The sequence below is a fragment of the Sparus aurata genome, chromosome 13, assembly GCF_900880675.1.
Source record: "Sparus aurata chromosome 13, fSpaAur1.1, whole genome shotgun sequence".
In the NCBI taxonomy this organism is placed as follows: domain Eukaryota; kingdom Metazoa; phylum Chordata; class Actinopteri; order Spariformes; family Sparidae; genus Sparus; species Sparus aurata.
The window spans coordinates 12,913,271-12,922,543 of record NC_044199.1 but is presented as its reverse complement, the minus strand read 5'-3'; the positions used below and the strand labels follow the sequence as shown (position 1 = coordinate 12,922,543).

The 9,273-nt window shown below is 41.8% G+C and overlaps 1 protein-coding gene across 2 annotated transcripts; it reads right to left on the bottom strand.

Moving 5' to 3' along the window:
- Nucleotides 1-1,989: 1,989 nt before the first annotated feature.
- On the bottom strand, nt 1,990-9,127 carry LOC115594750 (solute carrier family 46 member 3). Of its 2 annotated transcripts, XM_030438988.1 has the most exons (7): nt 8,996-9,126; nt 8,773-8,798; nt 8,232-8,439; nt 5,955-6,837; nt 5,203-5,286; nt 4,807-4,963; nt 1,990-3,182 (listed from the first exon to the last, which is right to left on the bottom strand). In XM_030438988.1, the coding sequence occupies exons 3-7, from the start codon at nt 8,424-8,426 to the stop codon at nt 3,065-3,067; spliced, it is 1,437 nt and encodes a 478-aa protein (XP_030294848.1). In that variant the 5' UTR covers nt 8,427-8,439; nt 8,773-8,798; nt 8,996-9,126; the 3' UTR covers nt 1,990-3,064. The 2 variants fall into 2 exon arrangements, with proteins under 2 accessions (XP_030294848.1, XP_030294847.1); XM_030438987.1 differs by lacking the exon at nt 8,773-8,798 and having other exon boundaries at nt 8,996-9,127.
- Between the last annotated feature and the right edge of the window lie 146 nt (nt 9,128-9,273).

Here is a 9,273-nt window from a genome sequence, read left to right as displayed (position 1 = left end):
CTCAAGTTTCCTCGTGGAGGGGTGCCACCCTCCTGTGTGCGTCACTTCTCTCTACAGAGTTCAGAGAACCAAAGCTGCAGCGATGACAAACCCCAACAACAAACAGTCCCAACTGAAAGCCCAGCCGATAACCGTACCCGTGATGCATCATGTGTACGTCTAATCTGATTTCAGGCGGCACATTCACTGCGGATTCCCGTGAGCCTTGCATCGCCGCTATCTCCTTTATCTTCGCAGTGGCAGCCATTTGTTGCCCTGTTTTTTCCACACTGGACTAACAATCCAGTAACCGAGCACTGGGATCAGATGGGATCCCCGCCAGGATGTCTGATGTCCATCCATCATCCATAAGACACACACCGTTTTGCATGCTCACAGGCTTTCCCCGAGTCTCACATCTCTGCCGGAGACGGGGCGAGTCTAAGAAAAACAGGTTTTACACACATGCATCTACGCACAATGACGACCCCTTCTCTGCGGCGGACAAAGACAGGAGGTGGCAAATTTGGAAAAACAAATACAATAACTCGGAGGTGTCAGACGAGGAGGAACAGCGTTGAGTAAAAAACTGACGTGTATGCTGGGGAAAAAAAAGGGGGGGCCTATTCCCCCTTTAATTCACATGAATTAACAGGAATTGGTTGCCATACTTTCAAAAAGATTAATTGCATTTGGGGACTCGCAGGTGGCCTTTTTTTTCTTGATTTTAGGGACCATGACATTGTGTGGAGACAGCTCGTGACTAATTGTCAGATGGCTGAGCTGACAACATAACAAAGTTTGTCACGGTCAAACACAGAGCCATCAATAGACCCTATGTGGCCTTTGAAGAAAGACCATCTAGAGCACACTTCAGCCAGGCGGGTCTCCATTTGTGATTCATCTCATGTACTGTAAGAGATCATAAAGGATCACAAAAGGCAGATCTCAACATATTTCCTATATTTCCAGGTCCACAACAGCTGGTGTTTTATGTGGGGCTTTTATATGTTTATGGCGCCAACTGATGATACTGTTGGTGTAGCATGTCAATTCGACTGTGTGCGTTACAAGAGGGACATCTAGTGGCCAATATGCAAACAGCAGCATCACTTAAACAGCTCTGTGGCTTAACTTGCATGGGATTTTCATTCAGTTTCTTACAGTGTAGAAAAGTGAGCACAAATTGGTGCCAAATAAAAAAAAAACACATCCCTTGTTTCATGATAGATAGATAGATAGACAGATAGATAGATAGATAGATAGATAGATAGACAGATAGATCTATTTTAACCCCTGATGGGAAATTAGGATATCATAGCAGCGGGTACATTTAAATACAATCAAAATACAAGGGCGAATATAGAAACAACAAGAAAACTGTTATGTTTTTCTTTGCTGCCGACGAGTTAGTCTTTAACTATAGAGAACAGCATGCTTGAAAGTGTACGTCGTCTGTTCTTCACACATGGGAGACGACATCTCTCAGATATGTGTGACAGCTCGCAGCAGAATTAATATGCCAAGCTGAACGCTAAGTGCAGAGTGAGGAAGCTGTTGTCTGATGATCAAACTGAACTGGCACGGTTTTTCAGTTCCTTATTTGAATTTCTGAGGAAAATCAGATGTGGACGCGCATGGTTCTCAAGCTAGCCTGAAAATGCAGTGCTTGAATCTTAATATGCTGTGTTTACTTCCCTTGGTGCTGTCCTTTTCCTTCATTCCTTCTTTCATTTCTATGTTTCAAACTTGGGTTTGGACATGGCAACAAAGTGTGCATACTCTTATCAACTTGCGATCTAGTCAGTGAGAAGGCTTTGGACCAAGATAAAGCTCTTCTTGCAAAGACAGCTGATTATTGCGAGGTAAAGGTCATCGCCAATGTTTACGACACAGCACACAACTGTCCATTAGTAGTTGTGGCCACAAGCAGTGACAGTGAAAGAGAATCGGGCTGTAATCGCAAAGAGATTTTCTTTAATTCAAAAGAATTCCAGTCACAAAAACACATAACACACAAAGAAAACTTTAATTTGCACATTTTGAGACAAACTCCAAAAACACAAACAAAATATTGACCACGTCGATATCATTGCCTTCCATGATATAACAATTCGATTTGAGTCCCAAGACAACATTACACTCCTAAGTTGAACAAAAAAAAAAATCCATATCCCTGCAAAAGCAAAGAAACCTTATTTCAAAAGTCAGATTCCTCCTGGGAAAACAACACAACACTTTCATTATGTTTTACCTTGATTGTTAAAATGACAGATCCTTGAATTTGAATTTATGTGAAATTAATTATCTTCTCAAGAACCTACTGACCCGTTTACAACCTGTCATGGTGTATGTCTTTTTGTAAATCTAAATACAAATTCTTTTCCTATGATGCCTTAAACATCGAACATACCACTAAAACCTGTGTCGTAAATGGATAACATTTTATTTTCAAATCCTTTCCTTCCTATGGGGATCATGTGCATTACAGGTTGGACAAGATTTTTGGGTAAATTACTTTTTAAAACACTTAATGGTGGTAGGTTGTAATGAATAAAAAACATCTAAATTGTTTATAATGTTGCTTATATCTGTGGCAGTAAACAAGATTTGTCTTGTGTTGTAATTTCGGGAGAGGCGGAGAGTAAAAAGGGGAAACAGTTTGCATAACTGATACTCTATTTTTAAAAATGCAAATACATCACACTGTAAAACTGTCAGAACACGCAAAATCCCTTTTAAAATGTGTTAGTGATGTCACAGTCAAACCATTCTGAGGTATGGAAAATTGAAAATCAAAAAAGGTCCTCATTTTTAAGTGAAGACCATGTCGATACGATGCATCAGCCTGTATCGTTTTCCTACAAATCCCTGTTGTATCTTTCTAATATATAGGTTCAACTGCATAATCAAACACGGCAACAAAAGAGATGTCTCTGTAACCTGCATTAATAGCTTATGATACTGAGAAGAGTCACTGAGCTACTTTTGGAGAGAAAAAAAAAAAAAGTATCTTATTAATGTCTTATATTTTATAAGAGAAATGAAAAAAGTGCTGGCGAGGTTCGCAAGTCCCTGACGCGGCTTAAATGAGAAGAGGGCTGTTGTCGTTCTGATCTTCAACGGGCTCCTCTTCCCCTGAGAGGACGGGCTCTGGCTTTTCTTCCTCTTTGGCAACATCCACTCCCATCACGCCCACCACCCTGAAACGTGGAGAAACAGGTTAAAGAGAGGCAGAAAGACACGTGACACAACACTGCCTCTGCAAATTCCATCGAAAATGGGGAAGAGGTCTTTCTCTGTTGTTTTCGACAGATTCTCTCTACACACCTGCATCAGCTCGTCTCAGTGACAGACGCAAACACTAAAGGGGGTTATTAAAGTGAGAAAATCTAGTTTACTGGTAGCCAGGCTTGGCAATTACATACATGACAAACTGGAAAAAATGGAGGGTTTTTTTTTCATCTGTGGAACCTGTTCTGGCTCTCTGTTGGACTGCGATTGCTGAGCCAGTGTTTTTTGTTATTCTTTAACTACACACCGTGTAACAGAAGAAGCAGTGCATGTGACAGAGGTGGATTCACTCGAGGGTTTTATGTTTCACGCTACACCTCCCAGACTGACTCAGCTGCACTACTCGGACAACTCAGTGTAACATAATGAATGTAAGAACACGGCGTACCGAGTGTCTTTTCTAGGGCCTTTTCTTCTGTCTAAAAGAGGATCAGTGTTGATGGTAAACACACAAGGAGGGAAATAGTCTGGTGAAGGAAGTTAGAGTGAGGAACGCAGGAATGAGGAACCCGGTCTTCTTGTTTTCTGACGTCCCGGATAAAGCGAAACATTTCTCTTTCTTCCTAGTCGGGCTAAGCTGGCATGCAGTGACTCAGCAGAAACAAGAGTTGTTTGCAATGAAACGCTATCCATACAGCAGAGTACAGCTCTACACCTGAAGCATATCTACAAAAAGGCATAAACTGCTCTGAATTAATTGTATAATGAACCGGTAACTTTAGGGAGAATACTCTCTAAACACTTTGTCTATGTCACATAACAGATTCTGACAACTTATAGGGAAAAGCTCCCTCTCTCTTTGTGCAGAGCGCCATGATGAACGGCAGGTTTTACTGGATTTGTTTGTTTCTGGTCACTGATATTTATTCGGGTCATGTCCTATTGTTGCAAATAACTGGTGCATCAATAGGACGTCAGTTTGGAAATTCGTGAATGCAGCCTGTAATTATGCAAAATATTTTGCATAAATATTATGGTTTATCCTTCTAATGAAAAACTTGTATTTGCACTTTGTAGTGTACACTCTGTGATGTCACACATTGGTTTAAAGTCTTGAGTTTGTTTTTTTGAAGCAAAAGTGAGTATATTTAAATCAGTGTCTGGAACTAGGGAGGATAAACTTAACAGATCTGACTAAGGGCCAAACACATGCTTTGGTAGCTACTCATCAATCACAAGGTAGCCACAGCCTAAATAATATCTTGCTTTATAGTCTATTCTTATCTAAACGGGGCCATGATTTACTCAATGAACGTCATGCTGTAATGAAGAAGACTTGAAATTAAGGACCATAAACACATTAGGAAACTGTTTACTGAGGTAATAAATCAAGTTGTTTTCTCATAAGCCTACATAAATCAGACTTCTTTTTGAAACCTGTGGAGTCGCCGCCCTGCTGGCCGTTAGGAAGAATGCAGATTGAAGGCACATTTGCGTGGGACATACTTTTCAGACCCGAATGTCACGTTCATATACCATAAAATAATAATATAATCATTGAGTAAAACATGCAAGAGTGCTGCTTGAACTTACCCTAGGACAACTAGAGGGACGAAACAGAGTCCTGCAGACAGGAGGAAAATGAAGCCAGGGTACCATGCTACGGTGACAGCATACACACTGTTGAAGACCGCGTTCGCTACATTGCTGGTTAAACTCTCCATGAAGGAGAGACAGGCAAACAGGGCTCCTGCAAAAACACACACACACACACACACACACACACACAAAGGAGAAAAGAGAAAAAATATTTTTACAGAAGTGATGGGGCCTAAAATCACTTTTTGCTCAACTGAACAGAAACTTGGAGTGCTTTGCTTGCAAGTGCATTGAGAAGTTGCTTTGGCAGGCGGCTCTCACATGGACTCTGACTCTACAAACACACAGACACGGTTCTGTGGCTCCTGTAAAATCCCTGAACCCACTCACCCTGCTCAGACTTCGAGATGATCTTTGACATCATGGAGCGCAGGACAGGGAAAGGCATGATAGCGAAGAGCATCGGCACCCTCACTGCGGTAAACAAATAACAGTAGACAGACGTTTTATAATACATAATAGAGACAGTGACAACAATGTAATCAAATTCCTATTTCATGGTTTTTCAGGTTGTTTGCTTGACATAGACAAACATTATAAAAAATGCCTGATTTAATTCCTCTGATTAGGGTAATTGCCATATAACAATTACAATTAAAATATTAAATTTAATTAAATTAAATTAAAATAAACATTACAGTGATATCATACCATAGTTATATTTTCTTATCAGCTTAGAATAACATAATTGAATAAAACATGCTTGATACTGTAAAAGGAGAAACTTTTATACACCTTGTAAAAGTAGTAGGAAACGAAGGCTCTGTTAATCAGTAACCTGTGTTTGATTGTGTAATTTTCTCTCTATTACTCTTCAGTGTGCCTATTTTTTTTTTTCCTTCGGCTAAAATGCGTCCAATTTTTAATACAAAATGTCCCGTCTCTTTGAAGACATTAATTATCTTATTAAACCACTTTCTCCCTCAGGTAATTTATCGGACAAGGGCCTAATAAACAGAGATATCAGCCTGTTATCACATGGTTAGCATCAAAAACAAGGCTTCCAGACTTCAAAACAAGATTTCATAAAATCATTATACATTATTGGTTTGCAGCACAGTTGTTATGAACAAGTCTCTCACCTAAAAACATCAGTAAAGTGGTCTTAGTAAATGCCAGCAGGAGCATGCCTGACATGACGGACAGGATCCCCATCAGGACAATGAGCAGCTGTGGCACGCCGCAGTATGTGAACACGGACACTCCAACGAAACTGGCCAGGAACACAGTAGTGGAAAGAGCTGCTCCGTAGCCAATCAAAATCTCAGTCCAGCATAGTGGTTCATTAAGCTCAAACAGTGTGATCAAGGAGATCCCACCCATATAGGCGAAGGAGAAGCTGGTGAAGATGAGCATCAGGAGGGCGAGGACAGTTTTACACCTGGGGCTGGCTCCTGTTAACATGTGGTAGATGCCGTAGGTCATCTGTTTCAAAGCTGAACGCTGAGGAGACCCGTCTATGTTTAAGGCATCAGCGGGAGCCTTCTTCACAGTCTCCTCTAGGATGAAAATGGCATAGAGTAGGATCAAACACTGGCACAAGGCAGAAGTGAGGAAAGGCCAGTTAAAGCCCGCAGCTCTCAGAAAGTAGCCCGTCGATATAGCGGCCACCCCAGACAGCAGGCCGATCATCATGTCCAGTCCCGCCATGCGCAGCGTCCTCTGGCGATGATCCTCACACAAGTCGGCTATGTAGGCAAAACACCCACCCAGAAACGTGCCAAGGCCGCCAAACAGAGAGCTGAGAAGCGAGGAGCCGATGAGCAAGTAGATGTTGAGCTCAAAGTAGGACACTGCCAGGAAGGTCGAGGTGTAGATCAACGTGCCGATGAGAGGCATGATGATCGTGATCTTACGCCCTCCGCGGTCACTGTAGGCCACAAGCATCAGGGTGATGATCAGAGAGGGGACTGTGGAGAAGAGGTCTGTGTAAAGGGAGAAGAGAGATGCCTGCTTCTGTACCTCCTGGGAACAGAGAAGGAGAGAGCATGGTCAGGTCTAAAAATCATGTATGGACAGACACGAATAGCAGCTACAGACAGGTGACAAGTTACAGGGGAAAACCAATATAAAGTCTCTTATCATTCGCCTTGGCATCTATTCTACAATTCTCTGGAACTGTACTGGAGGGATGAAACACAATTCTGCCAAAAGATATTTCCTCATTTTGTGGTTCTATGGTGGCAGCAGAGAGCACTGCATAAACTTTGTATTGAGCTGCAGTGACATCTTTCCTCTGAGGAGGCAAGCTGACTCCAACCACGCCAGCAAAAAAGCCCCGGAGAGCACAACAAAGCAACCGTTTGTTGGTGTTTCTTAACTCATTTATTCAGATTCTCCCTTTAATTAGTCACCAACCGTCATCCATGAACTTTTTCTTTTCTTAAACAGAAATAGTTACCTTCTGATTTCATGATATCAAACACAATCAAAAGCATTTTGGAAAGGACAAATCAAGATTTTCCTCATTAAGGGCCAAAAGGAACAAAGCGTTGCACGGCACCACAGGTGCAGGAGTGGCTATTTCCAGACAAAAAGACCTGTGTTTTTGCTCTCACTTCCTTATCGCGTTTCATGTTTCTTATATAAATGCATGATAAAAATAAAACGTCACCAGAAGAATATCTTTAATTCTTCTTATAACTCATCATGTGGTATATCTTGGTGTACTGCCGGCGCTGTGAAACAATAAGTGATTGTGTGCTCTGAAATTCTGAGCTGTTTGATAAGATTATCATAATTCAGCAAAAGGATTGCTGCAACAGCATGTCAATCAGTGTCTGCGCCGTATCGGAACAGTAAACCGTTTTACATGTCACCCTTGCATATCCCCTTATGGCACAGAAGCTGAATCAGTTCTTTTGACGCAAGCTGTGTTGCAAGAGGATCTGACCATAAATATTGAACATATTGGACACAGATAGCCGCTGGGATACAAACAGCAGTTGTGGAGGAATACACTAACAACGCATAAAGCATTATTGTTTATCTAGCTGAAGGTTCATTAAGGAAGCCCGACCGGTTTTTCTGCCAGGAAGACATCTCTTTTATCGACGCACAGAAAACATGACGCATGAGTCAGACTCACAGTGGATCACAAAAATAGCAGGCAGAAAGCACAAAGAACAGTAGGGGCATTTTTAGCCTCTCTCAAAAGTCTGTTTATAAAGAAATTCTAAAATAATATTCACAGTATAAGTATAACTGCAAAGTTTCAGCTCTTGTTATTCTGTAAGACACGTTGATACTAGAAAAAGTTGACTATTCACTCGCTTTAAGTGTAAGATTAAAGAATCAAGCACATGTCCCGAATACTTAAAATGTATGCTCTCGTGACATCCAGTGGTTTTGTGACTGACCTCATGGTAGCTCGAGTGGTTGCTGCTGCTGTTGGTGGCTGCACATCTGGAGGTGTTGTCAGAGATGGGATAGGTGGTGTTTGTCAGCTGCTGCCAGAGCCTCCGGTACACATACTGCTGCACGAGAGGGTAGATGAGGAAACTGGAGAAGGCGTAGAGAGCGACCACGGGCTCCACGAGGAAAAGACCCTTCATCTTGAAGAGTTCCCTGGAAACAGAGATGAAGAGAGTACATTTAGTTAATTAACATGAATACAGGAAATTGGTTAAAAATAGAGTTCAACTGATATTAGGTGGATCTAAACAAAATACCAGAGTGGATAAATAAGACTTTTGTGCTGGATGTCTGGTAAAAAAAAAACTAAACTAAACTCAGATTATTCTGTTGCTGCAAGTCTCAGCCTTCAACATCTCACATCAACATGCAGGCACAGTGGGCAGGGCAAACACATGACATTCACTGTATTCCTCTTTGACTGACACAAAACAGACTCAAGTCATATGACAGGGTCTACGTGGAGGTACAGATGATGGTTTTTACCTTTCGAGGGTCACCAAGGTTACATTCTGCACGTTATCGATCCAACATTTTCAGACAAAAAGGCAGAGTGAAATACAAGATAATAACACTGGGGTCATTTGTTTGTAAGCTACAGGATGAGCAGGGCTAGTCTAATATTTAACGCACATTAGCAACATTAGCTTAGCCTTTACATTATTTTCTTACATGACGTTGACAATGACAGACATTGACAGACACCTACCTCTTAGATAATCGCTTGGCTCATGTTTAGGTCACTATGGTGAAACCGGCACAGCATTTCTGTTAACTTCGTCTGGTGGAGGAGCTGTTGTTTTATGCAAGTGTGGTAAAGCGTTATTATGAAACGCCGGGGTTCCGCCCCTCACCGCCTGCAGTTGGACAGCGGTCTGTCATGGCTGCGTTTATTGGACGAAGGAGTTGTCAGTCATGAGTGAAGGCGGATGGGATTCATGGGAACAGTTTGTGACTTTCCGTGGCGTGCGCTTTATTCCACATTAG

Excerpts from the sequence above, each read along its gene's own strand:
- LOC115594750 (XM_030438987.1), bottom strand. The coding sequence starts at position 8,426 with ATGAAGGGTCTTTTCCTCGTGGAGCCCGTGGTCGCTCTCTACGCCTTC. Across the intron at positions 5,287-5,954 it reads CACTTTACTGATGTTTTTAG|TGAGGGTGCCGATGCTCTTC; the intron begins GTGAGAGACTTG and ends TGTTTACCGCAG. Across the intron at positions 3,183-4,806 it reads GTCCCTCTAGTTGTCCTAGG|GGTGGTGGGCGTGATGGGAG; the intron begins GTAAGTTCAAGC and ends TCCACGTTTCAG.